At 47.8% G+C, this 19,684-nt stretch overlaps 1 protein-coding gene across 1 annotated transcript in view; it reads right to left on the reverse strand.

The window, feature by feature from the left end:
- The window catches only part of LOC123995639 (rho guanine nucleotide exchange factor 39-like), a 91,795-nt gene that overhangs the window by 59,051 nt on the left and 13,060 nt on the right, over window positions 1–19,684 (reverse strand). Inside the window, exons 4-5 of the mRNA XM_046299287.1 lie at window positions 12,469–12,589; window positions 9,074–9,192 (exon numbers count right to left, since the gene is read on the reverse strand). Coding sequence (XP_046155243.1) covers window positions 9,074–9,192; window positions 12,469–12,589 — 240 coding nt within the window. The remainder of the gene's footprint in view (window positions 1–9,073; window positions 9,193–12,468; window positions 12,590–19,684) is intronic.

Consider the following 19,684-nt stretch of genomic DNA (forward strand, 5'->3'; position numbering starts at 1 on the left):
TGCTAGCAGTCAGTCATTAGCCATGCTAGCAGTCAGTCATTAGCCATGCTAGCAGTCAGTCATTAGCCATGCTAGCAGTCAGCCATTAGCCATGCTAGCAGTCAGCCATTAGCCATGCTAGCAGTCAGCCATTAGCCATGCTAGCAGTCAGCCATTAGCCATGCTAGGTGCCAACGTACTGACAGTTGGTGGCAGCAGTAGAAACTGTTATTTGTTAACAGTGGCGCCATGTGACATGAAAGGAAGGACGACAACAGATACACTCAGTCTACATAAAACATTTTTTTTTAAGTAATTATTTTCTCTGGAATGGTTGTCTGGTTCTTAAATGCAACTCAAGTTGAAATCTGAAATCTGCTTTACTTTTCAATGCACTCAAGGCTGCTAAGAATAACGTGGAAAAGAGACGAGGGGGGGGGGGACAGAAACTCAAATTATAAACTCCGGTATTGTATAAATAGATCTAAATCGCGAAGAACTACACTACTGATAAGTTACCACACCAGCAGTAAGCCTTGTGAAAGGGGAGAAAGAGCAACATTGTTCAACTCATTAGGAAACTAAAAAGCAAAGAACCCCGAAACAAGAGTCCAATTAAACCCTCCTTCAATTAGAAGACACTTATACGGGAAGTAATAATTCCACTCCTTTATTCTCTCATCTTGTAATAACAAATACATGACAGGCTTTATCAGCAGAGGGAGCATGCCCTCATCCTTATTAGAGAGGGGAGGGAGGGAGGGCGGGGAGGGAGGGAGGATGCCCTCAACCTTATTAGAGAGGGGCAGGGAGGGAGACGAGGGAGAGAGGCAGGCAGGGAGGGAGACGAGGGAGAGAGGCAGGGAGGGAGGGAGACGAGGGAGAGAGGCAGGGAGGGAGGGATGTAATTAAAGAGACGGCGCTACAAAAAGAAAGAAAGAGGGAGAGTTTCTCCTCTCTAATGAGAGTTTATTACCCAGCATTCCCAAATAATGTAAAACGGAAACGCGCCCGTTTAGCCACGCTGTCACGCTCATTAGCAGCTGAGCAAAGACAAGATAACGACGAGACAACAATAACAATCTGAACCGGATTTATAACAGCTCACATATTCTAATGAAAAGGGGGGGGGGGAGAGAATGCTAGCATATTTAGAAAGCAAGCATGTGGTTGGGGATCACTGTGTTGGCCTAGTTAGTGAGAATGTGGCGGCTGTGGCTACGGCGCTAATGCTAATTCCTTTTGTAATATGCAGATGATATGCAGATCGCTCTCTTTCCTATTCTCAGCAGACATGTTGGGTCATTCGGGCACTTCCAGTCACGTCAGAAACGAAGAGAGCGAGTGAGCGAGCGAGAGTGCGAGAGGGAGTGAGTGAGTGAGTGCAAGAGGGAGTGAGTGCAAGAGGGAGTGAGTGAGTGAGTGCAAGAGGGAGTGAGTGCAAGAGGGAGTGAGTGAGTGAGTGCAAGAGGGAGTGAGTGCAAGAGGGAGTGAGTGCAAGAGGGAGTGAGGGAGTGAGTGCAAGAGGGAGTGAGTGAGTGAGTGCAAGAGGGAGTGAGTGCAAGAGGGAGTGAGTGAGTGAGTGCAAGAGGGAGTGAGTGCAAGAGGGAGTGAGTGAGTGAGTGCAAGAGGGAGTGAGTGCAAGAGGGAGTGAGTGCAAGAGGGAGTGAGGGAGTGAGTGCAAGAGGGAGTGAGGGAGTGAGTGCAAGAGGGAGTGAGGGAGTGAGTGCAAGAGGGAGTGAGGGAGTGAGTGCAAGAGGGAGTGAGGGAGTGAGTGCAAGAGGGAGTGAGGGAGGGAGTGCAAGAGGGAGTGAGGGAGGGAGTGCAAGAGGGAGTGAGGGAGTGAGTGCGGGAGAGAGCGAGAGGGAGAGAGCGAGAGGGAGAGAGCGAGAGGGAGAGAGCGAGAGGGAGAGAGGGAGAGAGCGAGAGGGAGAGAGCGAGAGGGAGAGAGCGAGAGGGAGAGAGCGAGAGGGAGAGAGCGAGAGGGAGAGAGCGAGATGGAGAGAGCGAGAGGGAGAGAGCGAGAGGGAGAGAGCGAGAGGGAGAGAGGGAGAGAGCGAGAGGGAGAGAGCGAGAGCGAGAGAGCGAGAGGGAGAGAGCGAGAGAGCGAGAGAGCGAGAGAGCGAGAGAGCGAGAGGGAGAAAGTCAAATTATTTGCCGTTAAAGATTCAGAACTCTAATTAAGAGACAACAGGCAGCCTATAACACGGGTTAGTGAACACAGACCTTAATTTCTACCACTAACAGCTTCAAAAGGAAAGAAAGAACCAAGGAAATGAACACAGAACATCTCAATATAGTACTGGGAGGCATTGTGTGTGTGTGTGTGTGTGTGTGTGTGTGTGTGTGTGTGTGTGTGTGTGTGTGTGTGTGTGTGTGTGTGTGTGTGTGTGTGTGTGTGTGTGTGTGTGTGTGTGTGTGTGTGTGTGTGTGTGTGTGTGTGTGTGTCGAGATACACTCGTCTCTCTAAACTTTCGGCAATTAAAAGCGAATGTGAAGTGATTGTAAAGAGACATATCTTATCTCTCTGAATGGGTAAGTGTGTAAAAGGGATGAAAGAAAATTATAATTATATATATATATAATATGGCTTGGTATAAAAATGTGAATATGTGAGAGTTTGTTTCGTTTAAATATGGAGAATGTAGTGGTGTCTTCATCACAGCAATACTACAACGATTGAGAAGAGCAGGAGGTACTTGAATATGTTCAAATGAAGATTCTTTCAAAACGCCCAACAAGGGGGCCTCTCGAGTGGTGCAGTGGTCTAAGGCACTGCCTCGCAGGTGCTAGCTGTGCCACTAGAGATTCTGGGCTCTCGGGAGACCCATGGGGGGCAGCGCACAATTGGTCCAGCGTCGTCCGGGTTAGAGGAGGGTTTATCCGGCAGGGATGTCCTGTGTAGCCCGTTTTTTCAGCTAGCCATCAGAAAACTAGGAAGAGGAGGCCGTGTAGCCCGTCTTTTCAGCTAGCCATCAGGAAACTAGGAAGAGGAGGCCGTGTAGCCCATCTTTTCAGCTAGCCATCAGGAAACTAGGAAGAGGAGGCCGTGAATCTTTTCAGCTAGCCCGTTTTTTTAGCTAGTCATCAGGAAACTAGGAAGAGGAGGCCGTGTAGCCCATCTTTTCAGCAAGCCATCAGGAAACTAGGAAGAGGAGGCCGTGCAGCCCCGTCTTTTCAGCGAGCCATCAGGAAACTAGGAAGAGGAGGCCGTGCAGCCCGTCTTGTCAGCTAGCCATCAGGAAACTAGGAAGAGGAGGCCGTGTAGCCCGTTTTTTCAGCTAGCCATCAGGAAACTAGGAAGAGGAGGCCGTGAAGCCCGTTTTTTCAGCTAGCCATCAGGAAACTAGGAAGAGGAGGCCGTGCAGCCTGTCTTTTCAGCTTGGATCAGGAAACTCCCAAGAGGAGGACTTTCCTTTTAATATGTCAATGAAGATTCTTTCTAAAGCACAACAAAGTATTAATAAAACAATGACCCTTTGACCCCCTATCAATGGCGGCATGATATACCATCATGTCCTATCAAACTCATGATATGAAGATGAAACCATCACAACATGATCCTATCAACACATGATATACCATGATATACCATCACAACACATGATATACCATCACGTCCTATCACAACTCATGATATACCATCACGTCCTATCACAACTCATGATATACCATCACGTCCTATCACAACACACGATATACCATCACATCCTATCACCTATCATCAAACGCACGATATACCATCACGTCCTATCACAACATGATATACCATCACGTCCTATCACAACACATGATATACCATCACAACCTATCACAACTCATGATATACCATCACGTCCTATCACAACTCATGATATACGATCACGTCCTATCACAACACATGATATACCATCACAACACACGATATACCATCACGTCCTATCACAACTCATGATATACCATCACGTCCTATCACAACTCATGATATACCATCACGTCCTATCACAACTCATGATATACCATCACGTCCTATCACAACACACGATATACCATCACGTCCTATCACAACTCATGATATACCATCACGTCCTATCACAACGATATACCATCGATATACCATCACGTCCTATCACAACACATGATATACCATCATCCTATCCTATCAAACACATGATATACCATCACGTCCTATCACAACACATGATATACCATCACAACACCAACGCTCTAACCATATACCATCATGTCCTATCACAACTCATGATACACCATCACAACACATGATATACCATCACGTCCTATCACAACACATGATATACCATCACAACACATGATATACCATCACGTCCTATCACAACTCATGATATACCATCACGTCCTATCACAACTCATGATATACCATCACGTCCTATCACAACACATGATATACCATCACGTCCTATCACAACACATGATATACGATCACGTCCTATCACAACACACGATATACCATCACGTCCTATCACAACTCATATACGATCACGTCCTATCACAACACATGATATACCATCACGTCCTATCACAACTCATATACGATCACGTCCTATCACAACTCATGATATACCATCACGTCCTATCACAACTCATGATATACCATCACGTCCTATCACAACACACGATATACCATCACGTCCTATCACAACACACGATATACCATCACGTCCTATCACAACTCATGATATACCATCACGTCCTATCACAACTCATGATATACCATCACAACACATGATATACCATCACGTCCTATCACAACACATGATATACCATCACGTCCTATCACAACACATGGATATACCATCTTGTCCTATCCTATCACAACTCATGATACACCATCACAACGCTATAACAAATCATTTTTTAAATCCATCGATTCACATAAATCACAACGGAGGACTGATATACCATCACAACGCGGCGTGGTCATTGGTTGCCCAATCTAAAGGCTAGGTCTTAGTTTCCCTCCCTCGATGTTCAGGAGCCCGCAGCCTTCCTCATGTTCTGTCCGTACTGCTCTCATCCTCTTCACCACCAGGTTAACATTCCCTCAGGCACAAAATGGCCCCCTAACAACTCAGAGCCAAATCATCCAGTTGCTAGGTCTTAGTTTCCCTCCCACATAAAGGAGGACAGCCTAAATCCCGTTTCCTCATGTTCTGTCCGTTCTGTCTGCTCTCATCCTCGTCACCACCAGGTTAACATTCCCTCAGGCACAAAATGGCCCCCAACTCAGAGCCATTGTGGATTCAGGAATCCTCCAGTTGCCACCGGCCTTCACGTTGACATGCTACATCCCCATTACGGACACAATAACATGGGTAACACAGACCGAGAGAGCACAGAGGAGCTGTTCACCGTCACACACACAGCCCCAGTCAACTCCAGAACCCATCGCTGTCATCTCTGGGGAGAGAGGACGGAAAGAAAAGGGCCGCTTTCAGCCAGTCAAGATCCACCTCCCAAACGGCCCTGTATTCCCTACATAGTGCACTATGTTTGACCAGAGCCCAATGGGGCACTAACGCTGCACTATACAGGGGAATAGGGTGCCATTTGGGATCCAGGCCAGATCCAGACAGTAAACGCCACTTAATAAAAGGCAATGATTTTATTCCCTCTCCCCCCCCACAACCACTCCACAACCCCCCCCAACCACAACCCCCCCAACCACTCCACAACCCCCCCCAACCACTCCACAACCCCCCAAACCCTCCACAACCCCCCACCCCACAACCCCCCCCCCCCCCCACAACCCCCCACCACTCCACAACCCCCCCACAACCACTCCACAACCCCCCCAAACCCCCCCCACAACCACTCCACAACCCCCCCCACACACCCCCCCACAACCACTCCACAACCCCCCACAACCACTCCCCAACCCCCCCCCAACCCCCCCACAACCACTCCACAACCCCCCCACAACCACTCCACAACCCCCACTCCACAACCCCCACACAACCCCCCCCCACAACCCCCCACTCCACAACCCCCCACAACCCCCACAACCACTCCACAACCCCCCCCACAACCCCCCCCCCAACCACTCCACAACCCCCCACAACCCCCACAACCCCCCACAACCCTCCACAACCCCCACTCCACAACCCCCACAACCACTCCACAACCCCCCACAACCCCCCCCCCCCACAACACCCCCCCCCACACAACCCCCCACTCCACAACCCCCCACCCCACCCACAACCCCCCACACATCTCCTTAAGTATCCAGCACTTCAGCCACACTCACCATCAATCATCGTCCAACAGCCATAAGTGGCATCCATTTCCTGCCATTACCAGAAAGGAGGGAGAGCTCTGTGTGCGTTCGTTCACGCGTGAACGTGTGTGTGTGTGTGTGTGTGTGCGTGTGCGGAGTCACCTAACATCATTGTACTATTACGAGAGGTCCCTGGAGTCTCCGAGAGTTTCGGAGGAAGAGCAAAAGGTGAATCTATTGCCATTGTCCCAGGGTTAAGTCTGTCAGTCCTGCAACCTCAAAATGTCTGCTGGTGGGGGGGGGGGGCACAAGGTGAATCTATTGCCATTGTCCCAGGGTTAAGTCTGTCAGTCCTGCAGCCTGCATTTGGGGGGGTCACAAGACGCACGAAGAGAATAGTGGGACACGAAACTCATCCGAAGATGGACTGACGTCAGTAGGGATTGTGGCAGATCTGTGACAGTCTGAGAGTGTGTGTGTGTGTGTCTGTGTGTGTATGTATGTGTGTGTGTCAAAGTTTTACCAACAGGCGCTACATCGAATAATAACCACGTCTGTAATCGCAGCTAAACAACAGGAACAACAGGAACAACAACAACAACAACCACAACAACAACAACAACCACAACAACAACAACAACAACAACAACCACAACAACCACAACCACAACCACAACCACAACCACAACCACAACCACAACAACAACCACAACAACAACAACAACAAACACAACAAACACAACCACCACAACCACAACCACAACAACCACAACAACAACAACAACCACAACAACCACAACAACCACAACAACCACAACAACCACAACCACAACAACCACAACAACAACAACAGGAAAAGGAGAAGTCAGGCATGAGAAGCGTGACACTACAGGGGTCGTCTAGGGTGGTGTTTACAGTACGCAAACACTACCCTCTCAACACACACACTGTTCTGTTACCCACTCGGGAACGTTCCCACCAACACCTTCAGGAAGTCACATGGTTCAGAGCAGGAAATGGAGAACTTTGTCAAGCGCCAATCAAAAAAACAAAAAAAGTCCAAACTACTGGGTCAGTGGAACCGACATCACATGACAACCAACCAGTATTACCTCTGTATCAACTAGTTGGAAAGTGGTTGGATGAAATGAAAGCAGGTATTGTTGGATGGAGTAGTTGTTTTACAGTAGTTGGTGGTTTAGAACGATGGGGTGTATAAAAAAAACAGAGTAACATACTGTTAGATGGGGTGTATAAGGTGTACGGAAACAGAGTAACATACTGTTAGATGGGGTGTATAAGGTGTACGGAAAACAGAGTAACATACTGTTAGATGGGGTGTATAAGGTGTATGGAAACAGAGTAACATACTGTTAGATGGGGTGTATAGAAACAGAGTAACATACTGTTAGATGGGGTGTATAGAAACAGAGTAACATACTGTTAGATGGGGTGTATAGAAACAGAGTAACATACTGTTAGATGGGGTGTATAGAAACAGAGTAACATACTGTTAGATGGGGTGTATAAGGTGTATGGAAACAGAAACATACTGTTAGATGGGGTAACAGAGTACTGTTAGATGGGGTGTATAGAAACAGAGTAACATACTGTTAGATGGGGTGTATAGAAACAGAGTAACATACTGTTAGATGGGGTGTATAGAAACAGAGTAACATACTGTTAGATGGGGTGTATAGAAACAGAGTAACATACTGTTAGATGGGGTGTATAGAAACAGAGTAACATACTGTTAGATGGGGTGTATAAGGTGTATGGAAACAGAGTAACATACTGTTAGATGGGGTGTATAAGGTGTATAGAAACAGAGTAACATACTGTTAGATGGGGTGTATAAGGTGTATAGAAACAGAGTAACATACTGTTAGATGGGGTGTATAGTATGAAACAGAGTAACATACTGTTAGATGGGGTGTATAGAAACAGAGTAACATACTGTTAGATGGGGTGTATAGAAACAGAGTAACATACTGTTAGATGGGGTGTATAAAAAAAAACAGAGTAACATACCGTTAGATGGGGTGTATAAAAAAAAACAGAGTAACATACTGTTAGATGGGGTGTATAGAAACAGAGTAACATACTGTTAGATGGGGTGTATAGAAACAGAGTAACATACTGTTAGATGGGGTGTATAGAAACAGAGTAACATACTGTTAGATGGGGTGTATAGAAACAGAGTAACATACTGTTAGATGGGGTGCATGGAAACAGAGTAACATACTGTTAGATGGGGTGTATAGAAACAGAGTAACATACTGTTAGATGGGGTGTATAGAAACAGAGTAACATACTGTTAGATGGGGTGTATAGAAACAGAGTAACATACTGTTAGATGGGGTGTATAAGGTGTATGGAAACAGAGTAACATACTGTTAGATGGGGTGTATAGAAACAGAGTAACATACTGTTAGATGGGGTGTATAGAAACAGAGTAACATACTGTTAGATGGGGTGTATGGAAACAGAGTAACATACTGTTAGATGGGGTGTATAGAAACAGAGTAACATACTGTTAGATGGGGTGTATAGAAACAGAGTAACATACTGAAACAGAGTAACATACTGTTAGATGGGGTGTATAGAAACAGAGTAACATACTGTTAGATGGGGTGTATAGAAACAGAGTAACATACTGTTAGATGGGGTGTATAGAAACAGAGTAACATACTGTTAGATGGGGTGTATAGAAACAGAGTAACATACTGTTAGATGGGGTGTATAAGGTGTATGGAAACAGAGTAACATACTGTTAGATGGGGTGTATAAGGTGTATAGAAACAGAGTAACATACTGTTAGATGGGGTGTATAAGGTGTATAGAAACAGAGTAACATACTGTTGGATGCGCTGTATGGGCAGTGGGAGGAGGTCCTCTAGTTTACAGTTGAGGAACTCTGGTCTGGACTCCTGGAGCTTCTTAAACCTTCTAAAGGCTTTGTTCTTCTTTACCTGGAGCTGAGGACAGACAACAGACAACAGACACCATTTAGTATCACCATAAGTCCTCCACTAAACAGAAGAGACCGAAGAGTTGGACAGAGATCAGACACCGCTAACATCACCCCGAGGCCCCCGCCAACATCACCCGAGGTCCCCCACTCACCCTGAGGTCGCCTCCACTAACATCACCCGAGGTCCCCCACTAACATCACCCCGAGGTCCTCCACTAACATCACCTGAGATCCTCCACTCATCCCCCAGAGGTCCTCCACTAACATCACCCCGAGGTCCTCCACTACATCACCCCGAGGTCCTCCACTAACATCACCATCACCCTGAGGTCCTCCACTAACATCATCACCCCCCCACTAACATCACCCGAGGTCCTCCACTAACATCACCCCGAGGTCCTCCACTAACATCACCCCCTCCACTAGAGGTCCTCCACTAACATCACCCCCTCCACTAACATCACCCTGAGGTCCTCCACTAACATCACCCCGAGGTCCTCCACTAACATCACCCCGAGGTCCTCCACTAACATCACCCCGAGGTCCTCCACTAACATCACCCCGAGGTCCTCCACTAACATCACCCCGAGGTCCTCCACTAACATCACCCCGAGGTCCTCCACTAACATCACCCGAGGTCCTCCACTAACATCACCCGAGGTCCTCCACTAACATCACCCGAGGTCCTCCACTAACATCACCCCGAGGTCCTCCACTAACATCACCCCGAGGTCCTCCACTAACATCACCCCGAGGTCCTCCACTAACATCACCCCGAGGTCCTCCACTAACATCACCCTGAGGTCCTCCACTAAACAGAGAAGACTGAAGAGTTGGATAGAGATAACTTCTCAGCCACTCAGAACAGAACATGCCAAAGGACAGTTTGTAAATCGAGGGCATGTTAACTCCCTCCAACTAGGGTCAGCTGCTGTGAACATCAAAAACACTTCTGAAAGCGCAAATCAGAACAACTGTAACAGCAGCCAGTCTCACCACACATATCTCCATCTCTCTACTGATGACAGATACCTGCTCCCCCTGCGCCCCTGTCTGTCTGGTCGGTCTGTCCGCGAGGCCGCCCGTCTGTCCGCGAGGCCGCCCGTCTGTCCGCGAGGCCGCCCGTCTGGTCTGTCTGTCTGGTCTGGTCGGTCTGGTCTGTCCGCGAGGCCGCCCGTCTGTCCGCGAGGCCGCCCGTCTGGTCTGTCTGGTCTGTCCGCGAGGCCGCCCGTCTGGTCTGTCTGTCTGGTCGGTCTGGTCTGTCCGCGAGGCCGCCCGTCTGGTCTGTCTGTCTGGTCTGTCTGGTCTGTCCGCGAGACCGCCCGCCTGTCCGCGAGGCCGCCCGTCTGGTCTGTCTGTCTGGTCGGTCTGGTCTGTCCGCGAGGCCGCCCGTCTGGTCTGTCTGTCTGGTCGGTCTGGTCTGTCCGCGAGACCGCCCGCCCGTCCGCGAGGCCGCCCGCCCGCGAGGCCGCCCGCCCGGAGGCCGCCCGCCCGGAGGCCGCCCGCCCGGAGGCCGTCCGCCCGGAGGCCGTCCGCCCGCCCGGAGGCCGTCCGCCCGCCCGGAGGCCGTCCGCCCGGAGGCCGTCCGGCCGGTCTGTCTGGTCTGTCCACGAGGCCGCCCGGTCTGTCGCTACGGAGCTAACGTCGCTACGGAGCTAACGTCGCTACGGAGCTAACGTCGCTACGGAGCTAACGTCGCTACGGAGCTACGGAGCTAACGTCGCTACGGAGCTAACGTCGCTACGGAGCTAACGTCGCTACGGAGCTAACACTGCTAACACTGCTACGGAGCTAACACTGCTACGGAGCTAACACTGCTAACACTGCTACGGAGCCAACACTGCTACGGAGCTAACAACACTATGGAGCTAAACTAAAATACTACTTACTGAAGAGCCACTGCATCTCTACCTACCTAGCATCCTAGTTACCTGTGGTTGGTTACGCCTGTGGTTAATCCTGCACGGAGCCGACAGCCGCAGTGATATGAATGTCTTGGTTAAGAGGAAGGATGAGTCTGTCTGCAGAGAGACCATTGACTGATCTCATTGATTAGGGACAGAGGAGGGGAGTTGGAATTGATTCTTCCACCGGGTCTACTTTGCTAACACGCCTGTAATTGCTGAAACATGGGGCTGTGTGTTATTAGCGTGTTAGGAGACTCGTTAGCATGCTAACGGAGGTGCATCACTTAGGCCGAGGTGATTAAACAGGGCCTTCTGAAAGTATTCATACCCCTTGACTTATTCCACATCGTGTTGTTGTTATAGTCTGAATTAAACATGGATTTACACACCCACCAACACACAATACCAGATCATATTAGCCCATTATTCTTTTTAAAAAATGATCCAAGCTCTGTCAAGTTGGTTGTTGATCATCGCTAGGCAACCATTTTCAAGTCCTGCCATCGATTTGCAACCTACTCACTCAAGAGTTTTTATTACTTGCTTCTATTTTCTACATTGTAGAATAATAGTGAAGACAACGAAACTATGAAATAACACGTATGGAATCATGTAGTAACCAAACAAGTGTAACAAATAAATACATCATCTAAATCTATTTTATATTTGAGATTCTTCTCAGTAGCCACCCTTTGCTTTGACAGCTTTCCACACTTGGCATTCTCTCAACCAGCTTCATGAGGTAGTCACCTGGAATGTATTTCAATTAACAGGTGTGTCTTCTTAAAAAAGTTAATTTGTGAAATAGCTTTCCGTCTTTAATAACCTCGTCGGGCTAGGGGGCAGTATTTTCACGTCCGGATGAAAAGGGCGCCCAAAGTTCTTACCGGAACACAGAACCTCACAGGGTTCTGAGAGTTGTTGTTCACAACAATACAATAAGAAGTGGTGTTCTTACCGGAACACAGAACCTCACAGGGTTCTGAGAGTTGTTGATCACAACAATACAATAAGAAGTGGTGTTCTTACCGGAACACGGAACCTCACAGGGTTCTGAGAGTTGTTGTTCACAACAATACAACAAGTGGTGTTCTTACCGGAACACAGAACCTCACAGGGTTCCGAGAGTTGTTGTTCACAACAATACAATAAGAAGTGGTGTTCTTACCACAGAACCTCACAGGGTTCTGAGAGTTGTTGATCACAACAATACAATAAGAAGTGGTGTTCTTACCGGAACACAGAACCTCACAGGGTTCTGAGAGTTGTTGTTCACAACAATACAATAAGAAGTGGTGTTCTTACCGGAACACAGAACCTCACAGGGTTCTGAGAGTTGTTGTTCACAACAATACAATAAGAAGTGTTCTTACCGCCAGGACCCTGTTGGCGTTCTGGATGTTGTCTACGTAGGTAACGTAGTGGTGGAGGTGAGGACAGAAGTCATCAAATCCACGGCCGAAGTCCCCGTTCTCCAGACGGACCAACAACGTCCTGCAGAGCAGAGAGACAATTAACAATGGTGATCAGCATCGACAACACATCCTCATGTAAGATAATCACAATATAGTATTGGCAACTAAGTATTCTGGGAATATCGTATCGTCCCTGGAAATACCCAGCCCTAGAAATATAGCAAAGGACATCACAGTACGATATTCTCACAATACTTAGATGCCGATACGATATGTAAAGCCGATACGATATGTAAATCCGATTCTACACGGCGATCCGATTCTACACGGCAATCCGATTAGGTCTAGTCGGTGTAGTCGACTAGCGCTATCAATCGGACGCCAAATCCATATCATTATAATATCGTCCAAAATAATATTGTGATATGTAACAACATCGATCCCCCCCAGCATCAACCCCCCCCATCAGCATCGATCTTCCCCACCAACCCCATCCCCAACAGCATCGATCTTCCCCCACAGCATCGACCCCCCCCCCCCATTTCAGCATCGATCTTCCCCCACAGCATCGATCTCTCCTCTCCACCCTCTCCGAGTTGGGCATCTCCGGCGCGGCCCACGCTTGGTTGCGTCCTACCTGACAGGTCGCTCCTACCAGGTGGCGCGGCGAGAATCTGTCTCCTCACCACGCGCTCTCACCACTGGTGTCCCCCAGGGCTCTGTTCTAGGCCCTCTCCTATTCTCGCTATACACCAAGTCACTTGGCTCTGTCATAACCTCACATGGTGTCTCCTATCATTGCTATGCAGACGACACACAATTAATCTTCTCCTTTCCCCCTTCTGATGACCAGGTGGCGAATCGCATCTCTGCATGTCTGGCAGACATATCAGTGTGGATGACGGATCACCACCTCAAGCTGAACCTCGGCAAGACGGAGCTGCTCTTCCTCCCGGGGAAGGACTGCCCGTTCCATGATCTCGCCATCACGGTTGACAACTCCATTGTGTCCTCCTCCCAGAGCGCTAAGAACCTTGGCGTGATCCTGGACAACACCCTGTCGTTCTCAACTAACATCAAGGCGGTGGCCCGTTCCTGTAGGTTCATGCTCTACAACATCCGCAGAGTACGACCCCGCCTCACACAGGAAGCGGCGCAGGTCCTAATCCAGGCACTTGTCATCTCCCGTCTGGATTACTGCAACTCGCTGTTGGCTGGGCTCCCTGCCTGTGCCATTAAACCCCTGCAACTCATCCAGAACGCCGCAGCCCGTCTGGTGTTCAACCTTCCCAAGTTCTCTCACATCACCCCGCTCCTCCGCTCTCTCCACTGGCTTCCAGTTGAAGCTCGCATCCGCTACAAGACCATGGTGCTTGCCTACGGAGCTGTGAGGGGAACGGCACCTCAGTACCTCCAGGCTCTGATCAGGCCCTACACCCAAACAAGGGCACTGCGTTCATCCACCTCTGGCCTGCTCGCCTGCCTACCACTGAGGAAGTACAGCTCCCGCTCAGCCCAGTCAAAACTGTTCGCTGCTCTGGCCCCCCAATGGTGGAACAAACTCCCTCACGACGCCAGGATAGCGGAGTCAATCACCACCTTCCGGAGACACCTGAAACCCCACCTCTTTAAGGAATACCTAGGATAGGATAAGTAATCCCTCTCACCCCCCCTTTAAGATTTAGATGCACTATTGTAAAGTGACTGTTCCACTGGATGTCATAAGGTGAATGCACCAATTTGTAAGTCGCTCTGGATAAGAGCGTCTGCTAAATGACTTAAATGTAAATCCCCCCAACAGCATCGATCTTCCCCCACAGCATCGATCACCCCCCCCAACAGCATCGATCTCCCCCCCCCACAGCATCGATCCCCCCCCCTTCCCCCCCAACAGCATCGATCTTCCCCCACAGCATCGACCCCCCCCCCCCCAACAGCATCGATCTTCCCCCCATCACTAAATACTACCACATAGAACCGTCTGATTACCACAGTAAGAAATAACATGAACAAATAAAAAGAGTGCTCAACAATTAGACATTTACAACTCCTGACTGCGCTGGTCTAATGATGTTCCCAGAGACATTACATCCTCACGTCGCTGGAAAGAAGGAGCTCTGAAGTTGATTTGAATGGATTGGAATGAAGCAGGGTAGACCTGTTGGTAATCAGAAGACTCAGAGACAGCCAGGAGACACACACAGCCAGGAGACACACACACACACACACACACACACAGGAGACACAAGTGCGCACACACTAGAAACACACACACTTAGCAGGAGAGTTGGGCTAACGAGGGCACACAGCCAGGAGAGAGACACACACACACACACACTTAGCAGGAGAGTTGGGCTAACGAGGGCAAAGGGCAAGAAAAATCATGTTTCCGTTTCTTCCCTCCTCTCACAGCCAGAGGATATTATGATAAATATAAAACTACAAATTACAACTTCCAGACTGTTTTCAGGGTGATTAAATAGTGTGGCTGTCAGGAAGAAGAGAACGAGAAGATCGGAGGGGAGAGTAGTGGGGAAGGGAGGAGGAAAGGGAAGGAAAGGGAAGGAAAGGGAGGAGGAGAGGGAGGAAAGGGAGGAGGAAAGGGGAGGAAAGGGGACGAAAGGGAGGAGGAGGAGAGGGAGGAGGAAAGGGGAGGAGGAGGAGAGGGAGGAGGAAAGGGGAGGAGGAGGAGAGGGAGGAGGAAAGGGGAGGAGGAGGAGAGGGAGGAGGAAAGGGGAGGAGGAGGAGAGGGAGGAGGAAAGGGGAGGAGGAGGAGAGGGAGGAGGAAAGGGGAGGAGGAGGAGAGGGAGGAGGAAAGGGGAGGAGGAGAGGGAGGAGGAAAGGGGAGGAGGAGGGGGAGGAGGAAAGGGAGGAGGAAAGGGGGGAGGAAAGGGGGAGGAAAGGGGGGAGGAAGGGAGGAGGAAAGGGAGGAGGAAAGGGAGGAGGAAAGGGAGGAGGAAAGGGAGGAGGAAAGGGGAGGAAAGGGGGGCAAGGGGGAGGGAGGAAGAGGAAGGGGAGGAGGAGAGGGGAAGGAAAAGGAAAGGAGGAGGAGGAAGGGGAGGAGGAGAGGGGAAGGAAAGGAGGAGGAGAGGGGAGGAAGGGAGGAGGAAGGGAGGAGGAGAGGGGAGGAAAGGAGAGGAGAGGGAGGAGGAGAGGGGGAGGAAAGGAAAGGGAGGAGGAGAATAGAGAAGTAGTTATTGATCACACACATAAAAACAAAAACAAAGCAGAACTTGTTCTGCACTTCCGTCACCCTGGATACAGTTTAATCTGTATCACACTACAAATCACACCACATTACATCCTCATTAAACTCCCCAGACACACCTGGGAGGGAATATCAATCTCCCCAAATAGCTTTGTGATTCTGCTCTAGTTCCTCTGGGTGACGTGACGCTGTCTTTGGCGTTGGTCATTACAGTCTGTTACGGTGGAACAGGGAGGAGGGATAATGAGCTTTTTCCATCTACATACAATCACTGTCTTGGTCACAACTCCTCATAAACTACCTGAACCATGATGAATGGCACGGGAGGATCATCAACACACTAAATATTCATATATATAACGGGAGGATCATCAACACACTAAATATTCATATATATAACGGGAGGATCATCAACACACTAAATATTCATATATATAACGGGAGGATCATCATCACACTAAATATTCATATATATAACGGGAGGATCATCAACACACTAAATATTCATATATATAACGGGAGGATCATCAACACACTAAATATCCATATATATAACGGGAGGATCATCAACACACTAAATATTCATATATATAACGGGAGGATCATCATCACACTAAATATTCCTATAAATAACGGGAGGATCATCAACACACTAAATATTCATATATATAACGGGAGGATCATCAACACACTAAATATTCATATATATAACGGGAGGATCATCAACACACTAAATATTCATATATATAACGGGAGGATCATCAACACACTAAATATCCCTATAAATAACGGGAGGATCATCAACACACTAAATATTCATATATATAACGGGAGGATCATCAACACACTAAATATTCATATATATAACGGGAGGATCATCAACACACTAAATATCCATATATATAACGGGAGGATCATCAACACACTAAATATTCATATATATAACGGGAGGATCATCAACACACTAAATATTCATATATATAACGGGAGGATCATCAACACACTAAATATCCCTATAAATAACGGGAGGATCATCAACACACTAAATATTCATATATATAACGGGAGGATCATCAACACACTAAATATTCATATATATAACGGGAGGATCATCAACACACTAAATATCCATATATATAACGGGAGGATCATCAACACACTAAATATTCATATATATAACGGGAGGATCATCAACACACTAAATATTCATATATATAACGGGAGGATCATCAACACACTAAATATTCATATATATAACGGGAGGATCATCAACACACTAAATATTCATATATATAACGGGAGGATCATCATCACACTAAATATTCCTATAAATAACGGGAGGATCATCATCACACTAAATATTCCTATAAATAACGGGAGGATCATCAACACACTAAATATTCATATATATAACGGGAGGATCATCAACACACTAAATATTCATATATATAACGGGAGGATCATCAACACACTAAATATTCCTATAAATAAATATAGAAGTCGGCTAGTGTTTAATTACAGTGGAATTCCTGATTAGTGTGCAGTGTTGTTCCCCTGGAGGAAAGTCCATTTAAAATTTAAAAACAGGATGTGAACTGAGTTATCTTCCTTCCTACATTTACCACACACACACAACGTCCAACGATACAGCCTGTTCATCTAAATCTAAATACAGTCGTTCCTCTAAATCAACACACTACGTCCAACGATAGAGACATGATACCTGACAGAAAAGCCTGTTGTCGTTCCTCTAAATCAACACACTATGCCCAACGATAGAGACATGATACCTGCCTGTTGTCGTTCCTCTAGATCAACACACTACGCCCAACGATAGAGCCTGTTGTCGTTCCTCTAAATCAACACACTACGCCCAACGATAGAGACATGATACCTGCCTGTTGTCGTTCCTCTAACATCAACAGAGACATCATACCCAACATACAGCCTGTTGTCGTTCCTCTAAATCAACACACTACGCCCAACGATAGAGACATGATACCTGCCTGTTGTCGTTCCTCTACATCAACACACTACGCCCAACGATAGAGACATGATACCTGCCTGTTGTCGTTCCTCTAAATCAACACACTACGCCCAACGATAGAGACATGATACCTGCCTGTTGTCGTTCCTCTAAATTAACACACTACGCCCAACGATAGAGACATGATACCTGCCTGTTGCCATTCCTCTAAATCAACACACTACGCCCAACGATAGAGACATGATACCTGCCTGTTGTCGTTCCTCTACATCAACACACTACGCCCAACGATAGAGACATGATACCTGACAGAAAAGCCTGTTGTCGTTCCTCTACATCAACACACTACGCCCAACGATAGAGACATGATACCTGCCTGTTGTCGTTCCTCTAAATCAACACACTACGCCCAACGATAGAGACATGATACCTGCCTGTTGTCGTTCCTCTAAATCAACACACTACGCCCAACGATAGAGACATGATACCTGCCTGTTGTCGTTCCTCTAAATCAACACACTACGCCCAACGATAGAGACATGATACCTGCCTGTTGTCGTTCCTCTAAATCAACACACTACGCCCAACGATAGAGACATGATACCTGCCTGTTGTCGTTCCTCTAAATCAACACACTACGCCCAACGATAGAGACATGATACCTGCCCTGTTGTCGTTCCTCTAAATCAACACACTACGCCCAACGATAGAGACATGATACCTGCCTGTTGTCGTTCCTCTAAATCAACACACTACGCCCAACGATAGAGACATGATACCTGCCTGTTGTCGTTTCTCTAAATCAACACACTACGTCCAACGATACAGCCTGTTGTCGTTTCTCTAAATCAACACACTACGTCCAACGATACAGCTTGTTGTCGTTCCTCTACATCAACACACTACGCCCAACGATAGAGACATGATACCTGCCTGTTGTCGTTCCTCTAAATCAACACACTACGCCCAACGATAGAGACATGATACCTGACAGAAAAGCCTGTTGTCGTTCCTCTACATCAACACACTACGCCCAACGATAGAGACATGATACCTGCCTGTTGTCGTTCCTCTAAATCAACACACTACGCCCAACGATAGAGACATGATACCTGCCTGTTGTCGTTCCTCTAAATCAACACACTACGCCCAACGATAGAGACATGATACCTGACAGAAAAGCCTGTTGTCGTTCCTCTACATCAACACACTACGCCCAACGATAGAGACATGATACCTGCCTGTTGTCGTTCCTCTAAATCAACCCACTATACCCAACGATAGAGACACGATACCTGCCTGTTGTCGTTCCTCTAGATCAACACACTACGCCCAACGATAGAGCCTGTTGTCGTTCCTCTACATCAACACACTACGTCCAACGATAGAGACATGATACCTGCCTGTTGTCGTTCCTCTACATCAACACACTACGCCCAACGATAGAGACATGATACCTGACAGAAAAGCCTGTTGTCGTTCCTCTACATCAACACACTACGCCCAACGATACAGCCTGTTGTCGTTCCTCTAAATCAACACACTACGCCCAACGATAGAGACATGATACCTGACAGAAAAGCCTGTTGTCGTTCCTCTACATCAACACACTACGCCCAACGATAGAGACATGATACCTGCCTGTTGTCGTTCCTCTACATCAACACACTACGCCCAACGATAGAGACATGATACCTGCCTGTTGTCGTTCCTCTAAATCAACACACTACGCCCAACGATAGAGACATGATACCTGCCTGTTGTCGTTCCTCTAAATTAACACACTACGCCCAACGATAGAGACATGATACCTGACAGAAAAGCCTGTTGTCGTTCCTCTACATCAACACACTACGCCCAACGATAGAGACATGATACCTGCCTGTTGTCGTTCCTCTAGATCAACACACTACGCCCAACGATAGAGACATGATACCTGCCTGTTGTCGTTCCTCTAAATTAACACACTACGCCCAACG

The sequence above is a fragment of the Oncorhynchus gorbuscha genome, linkage group LG14, assembly GCF_021184085.1.
Source record: "Oncorhynchus gorbuscha isolate QuinsamMale2020 ecotype Even-year linkage group LG14, OgorEven_v1.0, whole genome shotgun sequence".
Lineage (NCBI taxonomy): Eukaryota > Metazoa > Chordata > Actinopteri > Salmoniformes > Salmonidae > Oncorhynchus > Oncorhynchus gorbuscha.